This window comes from Mercenaria mercenaria, chromosome 13, assembly GCF_021730395.1.
Source record: "Mercenaria mercenaria strain notata chromosome 13, MADL_Memer_1, whole genome shotgun sequence".
Classification (NCBI taxonomy): domain Eukaryota; kingdom Metazoa; phylum Mollusca; class Bivalvia; order Venerida; family Veneridae; genus Mercenaria; species Mercenaria mercenaria.
The window spans coordinates 45,709,730-45,735,040 of NC_069373.1; the positions used below are offsets into that span (position 1 = coordinate 45,709,730).

Here is a 25,311-nt window from a genome sequence, read left to right on the forward strand (position 1 = left end):
TAGGACGAGAGAAATCATAATTTGAAAATATCAAACATACATTTTATTCCAAGAAGACACATCTCAAGAAACAAAATATTGATAAATACTGATTTTGATTTTATTGGATGATTAAAATGTGAAGTGCTATAGTAAATATAATCTGAAAAGTAGATTCCTCGGAATCAACGAGGACAAGGCAAATAATGAAAATTGCAGACTCGGTTTGATTGAATCTGTTCATGAGTATTAATGGAAAATACAAACTGCCCACGCCCCTAGCACCGGCTTAAGCAGTATTCAATCTTAAATGGTTACTGTACTTGAAAAAAATAATATCAGATGTTTTGTCCTGAAGAACTATTGTTTTATACTTTTAGTACCTACATATTCAGCATCATTTTTGTAATGGTAAGGGTCAACGAACGAAGGGATCTTCACATATACTAACAGCTAACTCATATATACTGCGACCAATTAGATTTTTTGTGATCAGGACGGGTTTAAGATAATTAAGTTTTGTATTATTCTTAGATATATAGACAGTGAGCGTACGCGTTGAAGTATGAAATCTTGTGTCTACAAATTATAATCATTTAAAGCAATGGTGAATATTACTGTGTCTACAGTGTTTAAAGAAACTCAATGGAAATTCGTCTGTACCAGTTTCACATACGGAGCCCTCATATCCTGCAGAACAGATGCATTTGTAGCCCGCAATGTCATCTTCACAGGTACCGCCATTCTTACATGGGTTGGAAGAGCATTCATTGATATCTGTTAATGAAGAATATGTGTTTTATTAGCGGCAATATCTAGGCTTCAATTACTGCATTTATAAAACATGTTTATTTCATGGATAATACCTGAAACTTTTGCATACAACTATGATATATATATCAACAGAATTAGATCTTATATGACGTTTTACTGTAGAAGAATTTTGTACAAATCGTGAAGAATATGTTTAATATCCTTTGATGCCTACTCTACAACTAAAACCGCAATATGCAGCCTCACAAGTACACTTGTCTGCAGTTACATGATCGTCGCATGACCTTGCATTAAGACGAGCATGACTAAAGTTTATGTAATGAGATGAAAATGTAGATTTCAGCAAAGATGTATGTTCGAGTGCGTTCAAGTAGTATATGTTCTAATTGTCTGTGATTATACAAACAGCAAAATACTATTTTATGACCAGGTCTTCCTGAATGAAAACATAACTGTTTCTACTATTTCTTCAGGCTAATTCTTGTGTACATCTAACACCATGTCATTTCTTTTTCACTTGCATATATCAATAAATTATACATCGAGGGTTTCATTGTTTAATTTATCTTTAAAAGTCCATACCAATTTCGCACATGGAACCCTCATATCCAGCGGCACAAACACAGTTGAAATCGGCGAAAAGATCTTCACAAGAACCGCCATTTTGACACGGATCTGGGGAACACTCATTTATATCTGTAGAAAGAAATATTTCAACATGATTGTATTAAAATGGTATGAAGTTAATTTTGTTTAGAAGACAGTACAGAATGTATTTGTAACCCCAAAGAATAGAAATGATGAACAAATGTTTTAACAAATTAATTTGCTATGGCAATACATTGTATACACAATGTACCATTTGACCAAAAAGGGGCTTCTGTGGCCGAGAGTTTAATGTCGCTGACTTCAAATCACTTGCCCCTCATCAAAGTGGGTTCGAGCCTCACTCGGGGCATTGAATTCTTCATGTGAGGAAGCCATCCAGCTGGCTTACGGAAGGTCCGTGGTTCTACCAGGGTGCCCGCTCGTGATGAAATAATGCATGGAGGGGCACCTAGGGTCTTGCTCCACCAGCAAAGCTGGATAGTCGCCATATGACCTATGACTGTGTCGGTGCGACGTTACCCCCAACCCACAAAGAAAAAAAAATAAATAAATATAAAATTGGACCAAAATGAAACACAATGACTTCTATCAACAAATCAGGCTTGCTGCACTGTTCGTAACCGCTCGTTTACAGACTCTATCAAAACGATTTGATATAATTATTTGTCAAAATGCATAGAATCGGCTCGTCAGAATCATAGTGTAATAGGTCTGTGATAACAAAATAGAATTTTCAAGAAATATTAATTATGTGTACTTCCCCTATATAGAAGTGCTCGGTTATTTAGTTCTTGTTCGAAACGAGACTGGTATTACTCTTCATATGTATATTTTCATTATTATAGTTTCTTGGCAATAAAAAATAAAATTCATGATATTCAGTGTTACTATTTTTTGCTGTCCCTTCAAGATCATGAAGTCAACTCATTTATAGTTTTTCTTTAAAGGTCCGTCAGGGTTTGTACGTTTCATATAGCCTATTATGAAGAGACTCAATCAAACAGAGTCTACTTTTTTATTTTATATAATGCTTCCAAATGATCATTTAACATAATTATGTTTTAATGCATTATTACTAGTTTGTTGTACCTATTTCACAAGTGGTTCCTTCATATCCATCAACACATGTGCAACTGTAGTCCGCCACAAGATCTGTACATGATCCGCCGTTTTTGCAGGGTTCAGAAGAACATTCATTGATATCTGATAGGACAAGAGAAATCATAATTTAAGGTGTAAAACATACATTTTATTCCAAGAAGAAACATCTCAAGAAACAAAATATTGATAAATACTGATTTTAAGTAGATTCCTCGGAATCAACGAGGACAAGGCAAATAATGAAAATGAATCTGTTCATGAGCATTAATGGAAAAAGGAACACTGCCCACGCCCCTACCACCGGCTTAAGCAGTATTCAGTCTTAAATGGTTACTGTACTAGAAAAAAACATTATCAGATGTTTTGTCCTGAAGAACTATTGTTTTATACTTTTAGTACCTACATATTCAGCATCATTTTTGTAATTGTAAGGGTCAATGGACGAAGGGGTCTTAACATATACTAACAGATAACTCATATATACCGCGACCAATTAGATTTTTTTTGTGATCAGGACGGGTTTAAGATAATAAAGTTTTGTATTTTTCTTAGATATATAGACAGTGAGCGTTGAAGTATGAAATCTTGTGTCTACACATTATAATAATTTAAAGCAATGGTGAATATTACTGTGTCTACAATGTTTAAAGAAACTCAATGGAAATTCGTCTGTACCAGTTTCACATACGGAGCCCTCATATCCGGCGGAACAGATGCATTTGTAGCCCGCAACGTCATCTTCACAGGTACCGCCATTCTTACATGGGTTGGAAGAGCATTCATTGATATCTGTTAATTAAGAATATTTGTTTCATTAGCGGCAATATCTAGGCTTCAATTACTGCATTTATAAAACATGTTTATTTCATGGATAATACCTGAAACTTTTGCATACAACTATGATATATATCAACAGAATTAGATCTTATATGACGTTTTACTGTAGAAGAATTTTGTACAAATCGTGAAGAATATGTCCTTTGATGCCTACTCTACAACTAAAACCGCGATATGCAGCCTCACAAGTACACTTGTCTGCAGTTACATGAACGTCGCATGACATTGCATTAAGACGAGCATGACTAAAGTTTATGTAGTGACATGAAAATGTAGATTTCAGCAAAAATGTATGTTCGAGTGCGTCGGTGCGACGTTAAACCCCCCCCCCCCCCCCCCCACACACACACCCAAAAGACAAAAAAAAAAACATAAAATTTGACCAAAATGAAACACAATGACTTGTATCAACAAATGAGGCTTGCTGCACTATTCGTAACCGCTCGTTTACAGACTCTATCAAAACGATTTGATATAATTTTTCAAGCTTCATTATTTGTCAGAATGCATAGAATCGTCTCGTCAGAATCATAGTGTAATAGGTTTGTGATAACAAAATAGAATTTTCAAGAAATATTAATTATGTGTACTTCCCCTATATAGAAGTGCTCGGTTATTTAGTTCTTGTTCGAAACGAGACTGGTATTACTCTTCATATGTATATTTCATTATTATAGTTTCTTGGCAATAGAAAATTAAATTTATGATATTCAGTATTACTATTTTTTTGCTGTCCCTTCAAGATCATGAAGTCAACTCATTTATAGTTTTTCTTTAAAGGGCCGTCAGGGTTTGTACGTTTCATATAGCCTATTATGAAGAGACTCAATCAAACAGAGTCTACTTTTTTATTTTATATAATGCTTCCAAATGATCATTTAACATAATTATGTTTTAATGCATTATTACTAGTTTGTTGTACCTATTTCACAAGTGGTTCCTTCATATCCATCAACACATGTGCAACTGTAGTCCGCCACAAGGTCTGTACATGATCCGCCGTTTTTGCAGGGTTCAGAAGAACATTCATTGATATCTGATAGGACAAGAGAAATCATAATTTGATGATATAAAACATACATTTTATTCCAAGAAGACACATCTCAAGAAACGAAATATTGATAAATACTGATTTTGATTTTATCGGATGATAAAAATGTGAAGTGCTATAGTAAATATAATCTGAAAAGTAGATTCCTCGGAATCAACGAGGACAAGGCAAATAATGAAAATTGCAGACTCGGTTTGATTGAATCTGTTCATGAGCAGTAATGGAAAATGCAACACTGCCCGCGCCCCCTAGCACCGGCTTAAGCAGTATTCAATCTTCAAATCTAAATGAGTGGAAATCAATTATCCCGAAGAACCAGAAAATATAACAACACTGATATGAAGTTGGGGTGACTTTTTACGGCCGCAACACAGCACTTAATACCTACTGTTGTGAAGTTAATATAATCTGAAATGTAGATTCCTCGGAATCAACGAGGACAAGGCAAATAATGAGAATTGCAGACTCGGTTTGATTGAGCCTGTTCATGAGAAATAATGGAAAATGCAACACTGTCCACGCCCCTTAGCACAGGCTAAAGCAACCTGAGTAACTTCGATACTGGCTTTCGTTTCAGGTATGGTATGCGTTCTTTGAACTTGGCTTATTCTATTCATTTAACTCAATATACATGTAAATTTCTGTTAAAAAGTCCTTGTGTGAAATATATTTAACAATAGAAGCGAACTGTATTGAAAAGATAAAGGGCCAGTTCGTTTCACACAACCCAAGATATGCCGGTCACGTGCGCCAGTTTAAGAAAAAACGAACGATTCGGCGTACGCCGGTCATGTGTGCTGCAAGAAAAAAATAACAAACATCTAATTTGTAACGATTTTCTATTTTGACCTATTCCAAATTAGTTAGCGATTGTTTTCCTGGGGTGTGTTTCTTCCGAATATATCTCGCGAAATTATATGATTTGCCGCTTTGCCTATCTCGCAAGACCGGCGCATATCGGCGTACGCTGGGCTGTCTCGGGTGGTCCCGGGAAACGAATGCCTAGCCGGTTGCCAGCGGCTAATGTGAAACGAACTGGCCCAAAGAAACGCCTCATTGAAAGTTGGCGTAATTTTCGTTACATAATTTAAGTCATAACTGTCCATGTACACTGAAAAATTATATTCAGCCCATTGTTGAATTCAAGTACCTACTCATTTTCTCGTGCAGCCGATGTGTGTCAACCCTGCGGTTTTAATGAAAAATTTTACACTGGTACATTTGTTAGCCAACATAAGACCATATTTCAAAGAATTTCTGACAAGTATTATGTTATTGACAGTGCCGAGGATAAATTTCCCGTTACCTAACTTTACTGTTTAAATCCAAAACAAACAAATAATGGCTTAGAGCCATATTCACTGTCGTCACTGAAACTCACACTTGACTCAAACTTGGGTAAGTATCACTCAAGTGAACCTCGAGTAGACCTTGCGGAAGTGTGAGTGGAGTTCAATAGTCATATTCATAAATCCCACTCAATCTTAACTTCCGAGTAATGGTTTCATTGTACACAATAGATTTAGCGAATTAAAACGGTTTAATCACAATAGCATCAAAGGTATGCAAAAGTGCTGATCATCATTTTTAGTCGGAAGTTTTCATCTTATTACGTGTCTGTATGTTTGTCCGTCCGCCTGTCTATTTGTTTTACAATACGTCCTTCCGTCCGTCAGTCAGTCTACTTATCAGCATTAGTAGAATGAGATCTATACTTAAAGATACACGAGTTTTAATTTTCGCTGAAATTGAAATTTATCTTAGCTGAATCTTAAATCTGCCATTAATTGTTGGTGTTTCCCGAATGCCATGCCGCATTTTTTTGTAAATTTCTATTATCAAAACCATATTTTTTTATAAAATGAATGTTTCAATTGCCATTTAAACAATGAAATTTAATATATTTAGGTTTTCTTGATGACACTTAATTTAAGGGAATGTATGAATTAACCAGTATCTAGGCTTATGAAATGCAAATATTTGTTACTGTCATTTTGTTTTTCTGAGAGTGACTGACGAGCGCCGTTAGATTAGGTTTCGAAAATGTACATTTGATTTACTTTTTGTATTTTAACCGTTTGTATCAATTTACTGTCTTTTAATTTGTTGGGTCTTTTTGCGTTTATTAAAAAGAACATAATATTTTATTTTCCAAAATACCTTGCACAGATATGATTTTTCGCTTTAAATGCATGCGTGTCAGTATTATCTTACCTTCTAATTATTTAAATATTGTAAATTTATCATCTTAACTTACATTATCAGACCTTGAGAAACACTCAAGTGTCCCCGTGACCGCACTCAACATTCACTCACGCATGGGAGTTGACTCGACTGTTACTCGCCTTTATGAATACAAATTGAATCTTTCCTGAGTAAAGACGTTACCGTTAAGCAATTTATTTGAGTGTACTCTATGAGTAGTGTTGGAGTATTGTCTATGAATATAGCCCTTAATTTCGAAGAGAGAGCCCAACGGTTGGCCATGCTCGAATGTGGGCGAACGATTAAACAAGTCTCCCGACGTCTTAAGGTCTCTCGTTCGACAATAATACTGTCGGATACACGGGAATGCTTTTCGATATTATTATCATTATTATCACCACATTTAAATAGCACTCCTTTCATATAAAAATACGTTCAAATATACGTTAAAAATTAATCTATATAATGTACACATAGAACATTCTAATTTGTCTATTTGAAATTACATTGGGGTAATAAAATACATATTAGCGTTTAAAACTAAAGGCAAGCAGATTAAACTCCCAATTACAGCAACATCAACAAAATATGCAATATATAATTCCAGGATCAATTTGATATATTTAGTTAAAATTATAAGCCATACAAAAACTTCTTTATTCTAATACTTAATGGTAGAGTTTCGAATCAAATTTAGTTTAATTATACCTATAGATAATCGAATAACTTAATAAGCAGAAATCCTGAAACAAAGCTTTTTATTTCACATAGTAAATAAAGAGAAGTCTTAGGCTTACTTACAATGTAATATTACACGGAAAACTTAAGTAGTAACGTCTGATACTAAAACATACACGCATATCGGTGACGTTTTACCCCCAAATATATATGAGAATCGTTGAAGGGGAAGGCGAAGTTTGAAATCTCAAATTCTCTATTGGCGTTGACGTGACTGCCGTTCAATGTAATCTCAGGCGTTTGCCATCGGATTGCAGTTCGATGAGCATGTCGGCCAAGGCAAAATGTCAGTTTTAATATTTGGTCGATGTGACGCCTGACTTTGAGATTACCTTGGCACACAACGATTGGGGACTTCAACTTATAGTTGATGGCCTTTAAGGCCATAACTCGGTCCCCACCGTAAGAATTGTTCTGCAGAACGCAATGGTAAGCGTAGTGGTCGTGACGTCGTTTATAGACTCGAATATGTCCGTCGGCGTTCCAAAAGTTGAAACGAGACTCATTAACGAACACTTCGTTCTGCCAGCGCTAAACGCTGTCTGCAGACAATTTTTACTATATGTCAACTTTTCGGTTACTTGCAACTAAATATGACAAAGATTCAGCCGTTACAAATCTGTCATTCAAATGGCGTTGTCATATATAATTGTCCTGCGGTGCTTACATTACACGCGATCTATCCGGACGAGACCAAACGTCAATGTTGCTTGGTTTTAAAAAGTTCCTGGTGACACTTGCAACGTGATTCGCGCGTTGTTATGCTGAAAGACGAAGCTTTTAAGTTGACATTTTTACATTTTAACAATAAGATATTATGCTCCCCCTCCCGACATATGTAATAGAAAACACTGTTAGACCTTGCAAAGTTTAAAAAAAGAAATGAAAAAACGCATTATTTCATGCAACTCTATGGGAACTAATTTCACTAATTACCTGTAGAGTTAATGCAAGTACTTGACCAGCCAGGCAAGAACCCTAGCGTGACAAAATAATAAAAAGTATATTCTAAATTGTGATTTAATATTTTGTACGTTGTGCTTATTTGCATACTCTGTTGATGTCCTGTGGTTGTCCCTATATTCCGTCAAAGTTAAGGATTGATTTTTCAGAACTCACGTTGCACGTGTCACCAAGGACATTTTAAAGACGACCAAAACTGACATTTTGCCTTGGCACACATGCTCATCGAACTGCAATCCGATAGCAAACGCCTGGGATTACATTGAACGGCAGTTACGTCAACGTCAATAGAGAGTTTGAGATTTCAAACTTCGCCTTCCCCTTCAACGTCTCTCATATATATTTGGTGGTAAAACGTCACATTGTAAGTAAGCCTAAGACTTCTCTCTTAATTACTATGTGAAATAAAAAAACTTTTTTCAGGATTTCTGCTTATTAAGTTATTCGATTATCTATAGGTATAATTAGACTAAATTTGATGCGAAACACTACCATTAAGTATTAGAATAAAGACGTTTCTGTATGACTTATAATTTTAACTAAATACATTGAACTGAACCTGGAAGTATGAAGTTATCAACTGATTTTGAGAAGCATTGAGATTTTGTTCAATCTAATTGTGCCCCCTGGCGGTATCGATTATACTAGATGGGCCTTTTTCTCGTATGGAGTGAAGTTTTGAACGTCAGAAGATGTAACATCAAGAAAGTCAAAACTTCAATCTCTTTTCATCTACTCTGTCCACATACTTGGCATCAAAGACTGAAATCTGGATGGAGGTACATGGCAGGGAAGTCATTTTACTTGACAAATAAATGATTAAGCGCGATTGTCATTTGGTGGAATATTTTATTTTTACTTCCAGATAAAAACAATCCGTTTCTGTCTGACATTTTACGACAGTTGCGTTTTTAACTATAGACATGAAATGGTACTAATAAGACGGAAAAATATTCCGACAAGTATCAGACAAGTTCAGATCTATGATATCAAGATACGAGAAGTTTAGTGTTAACCGTATGGAAAACCCCATTCTTTACATGCACGGACCCAGAGCTTGACAGTGGGGCATTGTCAATCTCCCCTTTGATTAATTTTACAAAGAAAATTGGTCTTGAAACCCGCAGTGACACCCCCCCCCCCCCGCCCCCTCCCCCCCCCCCACCACCACCCAACCCACTGAAATGGGTGACCCCTCTTTAAAGTTGGTGTCACCTTAACCGATATTCCCGGATCTGTACAATCATGCTTTACTTATAAAATGGTATATTTAAGTAAATACATGTATATGCCCGCATGTTATTTAGTGCGACAATTTCAGTCTCCACCTAACATTTATTCACTGTTTCGCTAGACAACTGGTGACTTGGCACTATTATATTGTGCTGTCTGATAGTTTGGCGTCATACAGAGTCATGCAGAATGTTATGATGCCAAAACGTATTATATCACTAGAGTATTTTGGCAGTCAAATTATGCTAGCGTACTGGTCTGACTTCGAACACCTTACTTATGTTATCAAACTTGGTCTGATTTTGGCAGTCAACATATGCTAGCGTACTTGGTCTGACTGCGACACTTAAATTGTGTTATCAAACTGTCTTATCTTGGTACAAAAATGTAGTCAACTTATGCTAGCGTACCTAGTCTGACTGATACACTTTTAAACGTATGTTATGCTAGCGTACCCGATATCACTTTGATACTTATGTTATTAAACTTGGTCTGATTTTACGAAGTCAACCCATGCTAGCGCACTTGTCCGACTGCGTACACTTAACTCATGTTATTATTCAAGATATAGTTGTCGACATGTTACTAATGACACCATGATTTGTAGAATTGTTTGTGTACAATATTTTAAATAGATCCGTTGAAAGACTGTTCTTCTGCAAGAATGTTTGGACCTTCAGAGGGAAGCAGAGACCGTCCTGCAGAAGGAACGAGACGCCAAAGAGGATCAAAAGAGTAAAGACGAGGAAACAGGAAAAAACATCCGAAAGAGAGCTCTTGAGGGTCTAATGAAAAGTATTTTTAGCTCGACTATTCGAAGAATAAGTAGAGCTTTTTTACTCACCAGGCGTCGGCGTCACACCTTGGTTAAGTTTTTCGTACAAGTCCACATTTGACAAAGTCTTTAGAGATAAAGCTTTGAAACCTTTAACACTTGTTTACCATCACCATGTCCACTTACAGGCAAGAGTACATATCTCCATCAAGGATTTCGGCTGAATTATGGCCCCTTTTGACTTAGAAATCATGGTTAAGTGTTTCGTACCAGTTCATATTTTGACAAAGTCTTTTGAGATAAAGCTTTGAAACTTTAAACACTTGTTTACCATCACCATGTCCAGTTATAGGAAAGAGTATATACCTCCAACAAGGATGTTGGCTGAATTATGGCCCCTTTTTACTTAGAAATATTGGTTAAGTTTTTCGTACCAGTTCATATTTTGTGTTAAGTGTTTGACATATGGCTTTGAAACTTTTATCACTTGTTCAGTATTAAAGTGTCTATCTGAAGGCAGGGGCTTCCTTGGCCGAGTGGTTATGGTCGCTGACTTCAAATCACTTGCCCCTCATCGATGTAGGTTCGAGCCTCACTCGGGGCGTTGAATCTTCAAGTGAGGAAGCCATTCAGCTGGCTTACAGAAGGTCAGTGGTTCTACACAGGTGCCCGCTCGTGATGAAATACTGCACGGAGAGGCACCCGGGGTTTTGCTCCACCATCAAAGCTGAATTATGGCCCTTTCTTGACTTGAAAATTGGTTCTGTCTTCGTACAAGTCCACTTTTTGTCAAGATTATTTGACATATGGCTTTTAAACATTGAACACTTGTTTATCATCATGAATTCTATCTATAGAAAAGAGTACATAACTCTGTCAACTATAATGGCTAACTTATGGCCCTTTTTGGACTTCGAAATTGATTCAGGTTTTCATACACATTGCCATTTAGTGCAAGACTTATCGAAATCCACAAATACAGGAACATTGTTTGTTTAATCTATATTTTCTTTTGACTGAAATCTGTGGTAATATTTTGAACCCATTCTTCAATCAATTCTTCGAATAGTAGAGAAGAAAGGAGAGCAGCTATCAAACTTCAGAAACGGCAAAGCGACGCCATGCTAAAACTTATAGAAAAGATGAATTAGACAGGGAGCTTAAGATTCAAAATAACGGTTATTGTTCAATCATTTTAATTTCATAAAACAAGGAATGTTTTCAGGTTTTTATTCCCGATCATTTTAATTTTAATGACATATTCGATTTCTTTTGTGTTTGTAACTTTCATCATGATTAGTCCGTACGTCCCCCTGTATGTCCGTCTGTCCCTCTGTTCTTCCGTCATCCTGTCCCTCTGTATGTCTGTTCGTCTATCCATCTGTCTGTTTTTCCATCCGTCTGGATGCAAACGTGTGCGTCCGTTCCTCTATCTATCCGTCCGTACGGCCGTCCCTCCGTCCGTCCGTCCGTCTGTCTGTATTATGCCACCTCTGGTACCACAATTGTATGTAATGTCAATTTTACTTTCAAACATTTTCATAAGAACACAAAAACTCAATTTAGTTATGTTATAATAAAATACCAGTCGTAATACAGGTAACAATATATTTTAGTTCTAATGAACTTTACTTTTAATCCGTTTATGAATTTAAGCATACATTACTGTAGACATTTTCTAACTTTCTAATTTCAATATTTTAAACGATTCTAGATTTTCTTTTCATTTTTTACACAAGTGTACATGTAAACAGTAAAGTTTATTAAAGCTCTATAGTTCTATGTTTTTCTTTCAATAATTCATCAATGAAGGTACTCCCGAAGATTTGGCGGTTGAAGCTCGAACATTTCGGCAACTTGATTACCATACGAACAAGTGTGGCAGTTAGATAGCATGGCTGCAACAACATAATATTTGCCAACTAGCTGTAAACACAACTTTTGATTCTTGCAAAAATCAACAAAAGCAAAGTTTCTAACAATCTTGTTAAAGTTCAAGAGATACTCTCACAGACGACATCTTCGTGTTGAATACCTGTTCTTCGTTTGAGAGACGGGGCCCCCTGATTGTCCAATCAAATTAGGGTGGATAGGGTAGGCTTGGTCACCATATAATGAGTATATAGTACCGTCAGCCATTGTCATCTTCTGACGCAATGTATCTAAAAGTCCACTTTCCCTTAGCATACCGGCATCGTTCCGTCTCCCTTCAACTCGAGCAAACATATTAGCAATTAAGCCATTTGGTGCAACTATGGATTGGAACTTAAGACTATGCACACGTTTATGTCCGTTAAATACTTCCCTTTGATTCACAAAGGACCTACATATTGGTCTTACAGTTCCATCAATGAATCCCCAACAGTTTGCTAATGGTGAACTTGCATTGAAAATGGCATTCGCAAATTCATGGAGGTTGTCTTCAGACAACCAGCTTCTGTCTAATTCAGAGAGAAGATTACCATAGTTGTCATATAGGAAGTCAGTCAATGAATTAGAAATATAGCTTATCTCAGATATTGGCATTTGGAAAAAAATCAATCAGTGTCTGTAGTCTATTTGGGTACGACAGTCGCTTTAACATTACGCAGAGAGCTTCTATCCCACTCACTGCCGTCCCATTGGAGGCAACAAATTTTTCAGGAATGTGTAATTCAGAACTCAAATGGTATAAATCGTCCTTAGCAAATCGAAATAAACTAGAACACTCATCTTGTCCAAATGTATCTAAATTGAAGTCTTTTTAAAATAATCCTTTACTTGTATTTTCACAATGCAATAGCAATAGCAGATCGTTGTCAATCTCTCCGGAATATTCCATGAATTACTCCATATTTCATATCAAATTATAAGTTTGCTAAATTTACGAAGTGATTATTTTAAGGTCAAAATATTCAAGCATTACAATACTGTTTTATACCGTTGACATCAAAGTGCACGAAAAAAGAACGATCATAATTACGAATAAATTGAAAGGGGGATAAAATGAAGTAAGGTTCATTCTAAAGTTTGAAATCTCAAGGAATTCTAATCGAACTTCAACCTCATACGTTAACTTCGCAAGAGAAGTTGAAGGGAAAGGCAAAGGTTGAAATCTCAAACTCTCTAATGGCAGAATGCGAACTTCCAGGATCTGAAAAGCAGCACCCACCTGTAGTGGGCAAGAATCCAACGGTATCTGCTATGTTATTGGTGTGAGTCCATTGGGCGACGTCTTCCTGTTGTGGTTGCTAGAAAAGGTGGCCACACGCGCTACTGATCATGTTAGTGAAATTCAACTGACTAGTCTATTGAAACCCAAGATTTGAAGTGATAATGCGACCATGAAATACTGTATAATTAATCATCATATTTTTCTAAATCATTAGATTTGCGTATCGAATTGTTCTTTTCTAATTTTAGATAACGGTTAACAAAATATTGTACAGTGAGTTTGAATGAGGCACTTATTTTTCTCGTCAGTGTAGAAGCATACAGTATATATGGGACATCTATTATACCCCCTCCAATTATGCTATATAGGAGCCAGTTTTGTCGCGTGGAGTCGCGAAAGCTATTATCTCAGTATTTCTAGATGGTTTTGATTCACACTTGAGAAATAATTTTCATCTTATCACTCTCATCATGTGACACAAGGTGCATAACTCTGACAACATTTTTTCATGAATTATGCCCCCACTTTTACTTAGAATTCGAGGTTAATTTTTATGCATTTTCACTATATATCATTCTGATTGGCTTAGAGCCAAAGGGGAGTAGCCTGTTTTAACTTTTGTACTGAGTAACTTCCCCTTATATTCCAAAAATTAGTCTATTCTTTAGAAATTTTATTTTTAGATTTTCAATATTTTAGGTACACAATGTATTTTTGTAACTTTTTTATTATTGGTCCTATGTAAAAAGTAAATACATTTTATGTGGTAACATGTGTCGGAAAGACATCTTTTTTGTATTCATTTTAGTGTATAACTTATATGTGCCGCGAAAGTCCAGGATGAAATACTCTAAAGATGAGTAAAACATATTAGGTATTCAGTTTTTCTACATTTGGTATTATTCTAAGTACTTTCAAAATTTCTTATGGTTGTCATTCTCCTGTGGCAGGACCGTTTTGTGTGGTATAAGTCAATTTTGTGACAGTTCTAGTTTTTTTCACTTACCACTCATACAGGCAGTACCCTTAAATCCAGCAGCACATTCACATATGTAACCATTGACCTGGTCCAAACATGTACCTCCATTCTGACACTGAGCAGTTGCGCATTCGTCTATATCTGAGATATTTACTTATTTTTAGAGCAATGTTTAATTCATTTACAAATATGTCTACAGAGACATGTCCATTTGAAACCTGTAGATCAGTCAAAATGGGATTATAATTATTATTATTAAAAGTAAAGAAAAATACCAATTACACTGGAAAGTTTTATAAATAGTTACAGTCAAAGCAGGTATAACACACCTTATACATTGTATAAATGATAAATAATATTTTAACATTAAAATTACCTTGTTCACAGACACTCCCGTTATAGCCAGGAATACATTTGCAAATGTAGCCGTTCACAAGATCTTCACAACTTCCGCCGTTCTGGCATGGATTAGATGAGCATTCATATATATCTATAAACAATGAAAATACTAATGAGCATTATGTCTGTGGTTATATACAAAACATAATATTCGTGTGTTTATGTAATTTAAGCCGTGCCATGAGAAAACCAACATAGTGGGTTTGCGACCAGCATGGATCCAGACCAGCCTGCGCATCCGCGCAGTCTGGTCAGGATCCATGCTGTTAGCTAATGGTTTCTCTAATAACAATAGTCTTTGAAAGCGAACAGCATGGATCCTGACCAGACTGCGCAGGCTTGGTTGGATCATGCTGGTCGCAAACCCACTATGTTGGTTTTCTCATGGTGCGGCTCATTTATTGTGCCTTCACAAGTAAGACTGGTGTTTAAACATTAACATAATTATGTAATATCAAAGACTCTGCAACTTTTTATAACGTTTTATTTTCAAATGCAGTTTATTTATTTTGCAATGTCTTTCTCATTCCTCTAGTGTAGATATTTATTGGTATGTTGATTACAACTGTTACAAGACATTTGGTTTTGAAAGATTGTTATTACATATATTATACCATATGTTTAAAAGAGATATTATACGAAATATTTTAAGATTATGTGTATTTAATTTAGTTCAACTGCTTTTATAAATCCAGCCTAAAATCTTTCCCCTTTCTACTGTCTCCTGCTAAATATAATAACATTATTTGATTAAGCAAAAATACATACTAAGCTCACAGTTTACGCCGTTATACCCAGCAATACAATTGCATAGACGTCCATTGACTTCGTCAACACAAGAACCTCCATTTTGGCAGGGGTTTGACTCACAATCGTTTATATCTGCAGTGAATCAAGGTAGTCCTTTAACTCTATTACATGATATTAACTTTTAGCCTGCATGTGGCAAGTGATTTTGCCTTTGTGACCAGTGCATTCCTAGGTCCGTGCAAGCTGATCATGGTCTACTTCAGTCAGTAAATTTTGAGGGAAAATCTTTTTGATTAATAAGTGGTACTGTCCAGATTGAATGATGTACCAGTCCAGTTTAGAAATATAGCAGGTAAAGATTAAATCTCAGTGTCAAACTATGTGCCATAATGGCTTATTTTTCGGATTCATTACTGAATTAGTCAGAAATACAGTAAACAAAGTCATTATATGTTGCAGCAAACTGAAATCTGGCTTAACGTCTTTGCCGTTTATTTTACATTGACTTCAAAATATTTTTTACAAAGTTTGAACTTAGTGTAAAGAACTATCTAAGATGATATATACCAATGGAACAGTTCGTGCCAAAATATCCCGGAACACATTGACATGTATACCCATTGACATGATCTGTACAGCTGCCGTCATTTTGACATGGGTTTGACTGACACTCATCAATATCTGAGATATTTATCAACATGTCAATATGTGTATTTCACATGAATCTGTTTTCATTAGATAAAATGTGGTAATTATATCATTTGCCATAAAATGTGTTCTGAAGGTTGCACAGATCACAACGTTTCACCGACAACACCTGTTTTGGTATGTCATGTCGTGATATACGTAATACGGCCATTTTATTGTACTTGGCCGATCGGACACGTGCCCTTTGGTGTGATTTTATTATGCACTTAATCTTTAAATAACGAGTTTACCGCTTCACATATTATTAACTTCAATCAAAACAGTATGAAAAAAATATTAAACGAAACTGAAAATAACTAGTATAGATATGTCTCTCAGAAGAAGAATTTCCATCCCTGTATGAAATATATTGGTTATATGAAAAGAACGAGACCGACCATAAATAAACATTAAACATGCACCTGTCAAAACAAAAACATCTTACCGCGTCTTATTACTTTATGACTACATTTATTTTTATTAATTCCATGATCAGCAGAAATGTCTCATATTATGTAACATCAAAAAGGCAGTCTTTCATTTTTTCTCTCTATTCGGAATGTTATTTTAAATGAATATATTTAAATGTTCACCCACATAGTAAGATGTTTACAGTTCGCGATTAATTTGATACTTACCCATTTCACAATGTTTTCCTTCATATCCAGCAGAACATTCACACTGATACATATTCACTTGGTCCAGACAGACTCCGCCATTTTGACATGGATTTGATGAGCATTCGTCTATATCTATGAAAAAAATTAATTCAGCATTTTATTTGGTAAACTGTCGTGAAGGTTTTTTAAATCGGTGTGTCAAATTACAAGTCGATACATAAAATGGCATTCATGGTACTTACTTGTTTCACAGCTTGATCCCGTAAATCCTTTCAGACATTCACAAGAGTATGCATTGAACAGATCTGTACAATTTCCACCATTTTGGCATGGGCTTGATGAACACTCATCGATTTCTAAATGTTCAAAGGAAAGGGAATTTAGGTCACTATTTTGCATACATAATAAAACAATTGCCCGGTATATGCAGAACATCTTCTTTAAATAAAGAATATTACGGACAAAATGAACGTATATCAATATTGGCAAAATTGGATTACTTAAAAAGTTTTTTTATTAAGATATTATAAAATCTACATATATATGACATTGTAGACAACAGCATATACTGCATCTTAACGCTTTGTATGTAGAAGTCGGATTTTAATAAACATGCACGAATGTTTTCAAAGCACAGCATTTAGACTTTACTTGTGAAATCAAAATAATGAATAATGGGAGTTACAAAATAAATGTTTTACATTAAACCGCGTGTGATATGGTCAATGCAAACAGGAATCAGTAAAATTAATAACTATCAGTTGTAAGTGATTTTAAATTTCGTAAACAAAGCTAATAAAAGGTGAGATGAATGCAATTATCTTCCTTATTTACATTTCCAATACGTACGGACTTAATGTATGTAAAGAATAAATATTCATAGGTCCTTAAAATGTATGTAGAAATATGCATGCATTCTGTAGTGGAAATAATAGGCGACTGAAGGAGTTCAATGTTATTCTGCAGACGCATGCACGCACGCACACACACACACACACACACACACACATATATATAGATATGATTCTTTCTTTAGCCAGATTGAAAGTAAAAATATTGTCTTAAATGAACATTGTATTGCCATGTAATTGCAAGGACGTCAAATATGCACCTGATAAGATAATAATAGAAATTCAGGTTTATTGCATTTAACCGGTGACTGAATATATGTATGCAATATATTATTCTCAAAGACTCACCGAACTCACAGTTTATTCCTCCATAACCGTCTACACAACTACACGTGTATCCATCAATTTTGCTACTACAGTTGCCTCCGTTTCGGCAGGGGTTGTATTCTTTAAAATAATTTATGTTTGCATCTTGAGAAAACCAACATAGTGGCTTTGCGACCAGCATGGACCCAGACCAACCTGTGCAACCGCGCAGTCTGGTCAAGATTCATGCTGTTCCCTAACGGTTTCTCTAATTGCAATAGGCTTTTAAAGCGAACAGCGGATGCGCAAGCTGGTATGAATCCATACTGGTCGCAAAACCACTATGTTGGTTTTCTCATGGCGCTCATTTAAGTGCGCATCAAGTGGTAAAATATATCGACCAGGAACACAGATCATTGTAGAAATATATATATAAATAGCAATTTCATATATACACTGATCCTACATAAGGTCATTTTTAAGATTTGTCAAGAAATTAATGTGAAATATAACATTTTTATGTCCACGTCAGATGTGTCCAAATATTATAAAATTGATACCCAAATTAACGCTAATTTAGCGTTAATTTGGGTATCAATTTTATATCACTTTATCAAATATGTTTAATATTAAATAATAACATCAGCAGAACATTAAAACGTTCCGTACCTGTCCAGTTGAACCTAGCTGTAGACGGTTTGCAGGCTAAACAACCACTAAACGACATTTCATTTTCAGCAACACAATAACCTTCTATAAAGCAATGACCATCCTACAAAAGGAATGTTACGTGATAAACATGTTGTTGAAAACCAAAATGAAAAACGAATAAAAAATGTGAAAGAATCTTAACATTTTCTCTCGTCTTTTTCAATTAGAAGCAATTATATATTTATAGAAGGATCAAGAGATACTGACCTTTGCTATATTAAGACAAAACTATTAAGTTCATTACCTTTAATGTAAATTGTTTAACACTATGCGTATCATCTTCCAGATGTTGGCACGTTGAATCAAATACGTAAACGTCTTCTTCATTTCCAAAATTTTCACCGTTATTGCTTATTGAAACATTATAATTTGACACAAATACATCATCCGTTCCTGCAATATTTTCAGGAACACAACATAGACCGGTAAATATGTCTTTATATCCGCCTTTGAGAGTTTTTGATGAAACGTTTGTCAATGTCCCATTTACAGATATCTGCAAGAAAAGACAATCCATTCTCAATGAAACTCGGACTTTCATATTTTAAGCAGCGACTGTGTTATAACTGATTCACTACACTTTTTAAATATTTTGAAACACGACTCTGTTCGTTTTTAAAATCATGTCCATGTGTAAATTTCCTTCTACGATTTAAACTACTAACTGATTTATTTTTTCCAAAACTGTCTGCTGACTTCCTTTTAAATATATTACCATTACTCTTACTTATACATGATTGTAAATCTATAAAGTCTAAAACATAGCTCTAACAGTTCTAGGTATATATAAAAAAATAACAAGTTACATAAAATTTAGTTTCTTCTGGACTACACAGTTTGCCACTAGATCTAATGTTCAGAACAGCTTACATAGGGTTATCTATATACTTGAAGACGGATAAACGTCAATTTGGCCTAAATTGGCACCTGTCATAAACATATCGAAACCAAGAAGGGCAAAGAAAGCTAAAAACAATTACAATATATTTACTTCCGTTATCGTCCTAACTGATATATATTTGAGACATAACACGTAAAAGGAATCGAAATACCTTAAAAGTATTAACGTTGCAACTGAATCCGTCAAGAATTGTGTCCGATCTTACATAGAAGCATGTACATTCGTCGCCATCTGCTACATCACATAATCCACCACCTTCGATATCGTCTATACGCAGTGGATCCCTTTCATCTATTGAACAATCAGCACCATGAAGAAACTGTTCACATTCACACTCACCTATTAATATACATACATGAAAACTACATCAGTTTTTGTTATTTATATAGAAGTAAACACGACTTTTTTCGAACTGTATATTAACAGATTTAATACTATTTTTTAGAAATTTAAAATGCTTTCAAAATTGAAAAAAATGAGCCTTCAATTGCAAACTGTTTATTTCTCGTTATCGTAAACGCTTAAAGGACCGACTTGGTTCTCCAGGCAACTTTTATCAGTAATCTGCTTACCGCTATAACATGGAAAGATAATGGCCATTACGCCCAGCATGAATTGCAGGGGGGCAATGAATTTGGTCACTTTTCTGAATCAGGTGTGTGTTATTTCATGTAGAAACTTCACACTAGAAAGATTTTTCTGAGAAAAAAAAAGAAGTCAAACCCTGACTCTCATTTATATTCACAAAGAACAATATCAAAATGTACAAATTTAAACTATTCAGCACTATCGTTATTATGATGTTATGGTATTTCTGCAATGTTCACTTTTCCCTATCAAAAGGGTACTGCAATATTGAAATAGGAAGTTTGTCAAGCATTAAAAATAACTTTGTCCAATTGTTATAAAATGAATAGAACAGAACAAAACAGAACAGAAAATATATTATTCCAGTCTCATTTTCTTCATGACAGGCATACAGACAGACACACACATTACTCCCATTTATGGCCCATATATGGTTGTCCATCAGGGTTTGGATATAATCCTCTTGTAAATAATAACACACATTCAGGCATTATTTCACGTTTACAGTAAACAACATTCTGACGCTGTGCAAGTTCTCGTTTTTTGTTCTGATAAGGTAATAACTTCCATCCTCCTAAATTATCAATAACTCTCCAAAACCGTTTATAAATACATTTCCGTATTGGAGGATTGTATTCAGAGGGTTCTTGTCCTTCTCCGCCTAAATAACTCTGTGATACTGTGACACATGGGCTCATATAGCAGTGAATACATTTCAAATCATCATTGTCATCACTAGGATCTGGGTCATTATTTGGGTCTTCTGGGTCTGGGTCATAATTGGGTTCTCCTTGATCTTTGTCATCTGCAGCTTGTCCATAAGAAGTTGCCGCCTCTGCACTAGATGCACACACTGTCTTTTTCCTTTTGCGGGTTGTGTTTTTACCTTCAGGACAAAAATAAAGCAGACATTTAGTAAGCATAACTTTTCGAATAAAATTTACAACCTTCCAAAATACATGTTATGTTATATAATCATTATTTTGTTTCTGTGATCTTACACTTTACACAATATCAATAAAAAATAATATATCATTATCAAATGTCAACAGAATGGACTGTTACCTTCAGATTTTACTTCACAGCAACTCTAATTATTTTGCAGAAATAATGTTTTTTTATGGCATCAGTCCGTAATGAAAATATATTTCATGTTATTATTTCCTCAATTAATTGATTATTCCTTAGTGCAAACTTACTTATTGTTATATAAAATTGTCATTATAATATCAAAATATTTATTATTCTTGATAAATGTAATAAAACAAATTCCAGAAATTGAAATAATTACCTTTTTGATCCAACTCTTTATATTCCCAATTATTATGAGCAAACAATGCTTTTATTGTCTCCTCCTGTTCTTGTGTCACTTCAAGAAAAATAGTTCTTGTCGTCATTATGTGGGCATGTATGCAAAGGCTTCTTAGCAGAAATGTAAGCAGGGCTAATATGCTGCTGTATGTTCAGGTCAAATTGGTCAACTGCTGATGGTCAATCTTGATAAACCGTGTTTTTGTCTTTTGCCAATGAAACACTGAGAGCAAAATGAGCGGACAGTTTGAATTTAGATTTTGACAGTTACTGTCAGAAAAATATTTCAGATTATTTCATTTGGATATTTAGATCTGTTTAAAAAAGTGACTATAGGAAATTTATTAATTATTTGGAAGTATTCTACCATAGCACTGTACACTGACATTTTTAGCGCTAATTTTCAGAACATTTGGATATTATATACATGTACTAACTGGATGAGCTGAGAACATTTACTCATATTGTTTATGAAATACATTTGTACTAGATTCTAGCATATGTAAAAATGAGTTTAAAGGATATCACTAACGCATGTGACTTCAAAGGTGTGATGAAAAAGAAAAGATTAGTTGATGGAAGTATGAAGGTGTATAAATATGAAAGATCCAGAAAAACATTTGAGATTCAATTTGAAAATGATTCAGAAAAGATGCAGTTTTCGAACAAGCTTGAATTGTTCAAGAAGCAGCATGGACTTAAATGCATGAAGGAATTATTAGAATTTTGCATTAGTGATCAAACGGATACTTCTAAACCAGAGCCACAGTCTAAAAGTTCTATACTGGAAAAATGTGAACATGATAACTTTATTTGTGAAAACAAAAGTCTTGTTGATCTTGTTCAGAATGTACAAAATCATTCAAGAAGATGCGCATATAACCTGGTACCGGAATCATTCGCACATAAGGGTCATGTCCTGGAAACAAAATGGCAATGTAGAAATGGTCACTTTTTCCAATGGAATTCATCAAGTGAGCTGGGCAAAAATTACACAATCAATTATCGCATTATGTTAGCATACCTGTGTTCTGGAATAACTCAAGTACAATATGAGAGATTTAGCGAATTCGCAGAATATGGAGTATTGACTGAACATTTTCGACTGAAATCTGCACTAACATTTTCGGCTGTGATAGAAGTTCTTGCTGAGCAATCCATCTCATTTGCACTGTCTGATGAATGCCATGCAACGAAAGACCGAGGAGAGGATGGTATATCCATAATGACTGATGCCAGACACCAGTGTAGAAAAAATTCATACCATACTGACCATGTGACATTAGGCCAACATACTCACAAAGTTGTGAACCTTCAACACATAACAAAGACTCAGGAACCATGTACCCAAAAGCATGAAACAATTGGTTGTTCTCAAATGTATGAGGATTTTGACAGGAGAAATATAAAAATAAATGTACATGCACATGACAGGAACATGTCAGTAAATAAGACAGTGAGAACAAGAAATGATGGTGTTAAAAACTGTAACGAACGTTGGCACGCTACCAAACCACTGACTCAAGGATTGAAAAAAATATCACAAGGTGCAAATAAGAACATGGGTGTGACATGGCATCCAAGCCTAGCAGACAAAGGCTCGAGAATAAGAAATCACTTGTATTATGCTATTGATAATTGCAACGAAGATGAACATGTACTAAGAGATATAATTGATTCGTGCATTTTACATTTTCAAGACATTCACGATAGATGTTCGGATGACTCTGCCTGTAAGGCAGCTGGGTATGTGCCAGACTTCACTGTGGTTCGGGAACCAGTTGCAGTTAGGCTTCTAACTGAGTTTTTACATTCATTAACATTGTATAAAAATGCTAAGGATTACGTATATTCAAAGGATACTTATTATGTGGAGAGCTTTAACAATTCAGTACTTATATACCTCCAAAAAAGGATACACTATAAAGATTTAATGTATCGCTTGCGCATGAATTTGGCTGTTCTGAACTGGAATGAACACGTTGATAGGCCGTTTACATCAAGAAGTTCCTCTGAACAGGTACACCACAACCGCAGACATTTAGGAAAAAAACGACATAAAAAGAAGACGTATGTATTTGTAAGTGACATTTGGGAACTTCTAATCAGTGCTATTCAGGATGGAGAAATACTCCCAGTGCAAAATGTGGGTGGTTTCGACAACGATGATGGACACTATGATGAATTTATAGATGATTAACTGTATTATAAGGTGTATTTGTTGACATTTTTAGCGTAATACTAGTGTTGTTGTTTTTTTTATAAGACATATTATATTTGTAGAGTATATTATAATTCATTTTACATGTATACTGTTATTATCTTTCCATGAAATATTTATATAAATACAGTTATTGTATATAAATACATTTATTGTATAATTATACATATTAATTTATTGTAAATTATTCTTTGTTCATCTGTTTATAATGCACAGACATTTTAATAGTTATGTAATTAAATTATTATCATCACATTCATAATTTCCTTCTATTTATGTAAATAAATTACTATTATCACATTTTATTTTGTATGCTCTGTATTACTTTGAAATGCAGCAGATCTTAAAGTATGTGTTTCATAAATAAACTTACCTCCAATGACGAAAGTTACATTTTAGAAAAAACAGAATCCTTATAACTCAATGGGGTTTTTATTTCACTTTGTAATATGCTAAGACCCAGTGACTGTACTACAAATGATTCACAATGATGAAAATGATTATATGTGTAAGTCATCAAATTAATGAAGTATATCATTGCACATTGCATTTGATTGAATAGTTCTGTACCACAAGGGCAATATTCAACACTTAGTATTGCTTGATCACCTTGCATATTAGATCAAGTACATCTCTGAGAGAAACCCAGATGGTCAGTGAGCTACCATGTCCAGCATTATTGCCTTAGCGTGTGCCTGATAATGGCTGATCATTCAATAGAGATAAACATTATGGTAAAATGGCCATTAATGTCAGGAAAATCCACAAGACTCTGGGAGTTAATTTATAGCCAAGTCGGCCCTTTAAAAAGACATGTAGTGGAGTTTTGCTAGTAAATTTCTCATGCAGCTTTTATGACAAATGCCAAATAACATTTGCCATTAGGTCAATGCATCTACGTCAATGACTCTTGATAAGAAGACACCCCACCCCCGATGCACTGAATGTTTTTTTAATGTAACTGAGCTTTCCCGAGTTGCAATTTTGTTTATTAATTGGTAGCGATCCGTCATAGTTGTTAGATATTTAGCTTCTTTACGCGTCTGCTATGTGATGCTTTTATTGTATCAATTCGCATTGACATGGCGGAAATGGAGTGTTAAACGTAAAGGGACCTTCCTTCTTTCGTTTGTTTTGTACAGGATGCCCGATTAGCACCAATTATGTACATAACAGAGATATCAGACGATATTTAAGGTTAGTCATCTAACTGTGGCGATAGCAGGGACGGCGCTAATAACAAATCACCAAATGTTTAAGCATCAAATAGTATTTTCAAGAAATAAGACATATTGTGTTCTCGGCAGGTTATATGGGTTACATGATAAATAGAAAACAAATTAAACTTGAACCCTTCTAGCTGATATATACGTCTCCTAGCAAGTTTGATATCAAATGACACTCTATATATCTACTTGTACACGCGGAATGGTGTAAACTTATACTGTATTGTAGTAGGGTCAGTTATCCCCATTGGATACCTCTCTTCCCAATTGTCCCTCATTTTATGGTCTATTGATTTTCAGGGAAATTTCGCGTGAGTTCTTTAGATTGATTCAAAAGGAAGA

At 34.9% G+C, this 25,311-nt stretch overlaps 1 protein-coding gene across 18 annotated transcripts in view; it reads right to left on the bottom strand.

Annotated features, from left to right (window-relative positions):
* Positions 1-25,311, bottom strand: part of LOC123528458 (neurogenic locus notch homolog protein 1-like) — a 163,333-nt gene that overhangs the window by 33,702 nt on the left and 104,320 nt on the right. For 14 of the 18 annotated variants that reach the window (XM_053521701.1, XM_053521696.1, XM_053521692.1 and 11 more), the window contains exons 17-31: positions 19,775-19,962; positions 18,967-19,218; positions 18,681-18,783; positions 18,054-18,152; positions 17,097-17,210; positions 16,873-16,986; positions 16,115-16,228; positions 15,566-15,679; positions 14,775-14,888; positions 14,426-14,539; positions 4,223-4,336; positions 3,139-3,252; positions 2,452-2,565; positions 1,336-1,449; positions 643-756 (exon numbers count right to left, since the gene is read on the bottom strand). In XM_053521701.1, coding sequence (XP_053377676.1) covers positions 643-756; positions 1,336-1,449; positions 2,452-2,565; positions 3,139-3,252; positions 4,223-4,336; positions 14,426-14,539; positions 14,775-14,888; positions 15,566-15,679; positions 16,115-16,228; positions 16,873-16,986; positions 17,097-17,210; positions 18,054-18,152; positions 18,681-18,783; positions 18,967-19,218; positions 19,775-19,962 — 1,896 coding nt within the window. The remainder of the gene's footprint in view (positions 1-642; positions 757-1,335; positions 1,450-2,451; positions 2,566-3,138; positions 3,253-4,222; positions 4,337-14,425; positions 14,540-14,774; positions 14,889-15,565; positions 15,680-16,114; positions 16,229-16,872; positions 16,987-17,096; positions 17,211-18,053; positions 18,153-18,680; positions 18,784-18,966; positions 19,219-19,774; positions 19,963-25,311) is intronic. The other 4 variants (XM_053521697.1, XM_053521693.1, XM_053521703.1 and 1 more) reach the window with 4 other exon arrangements.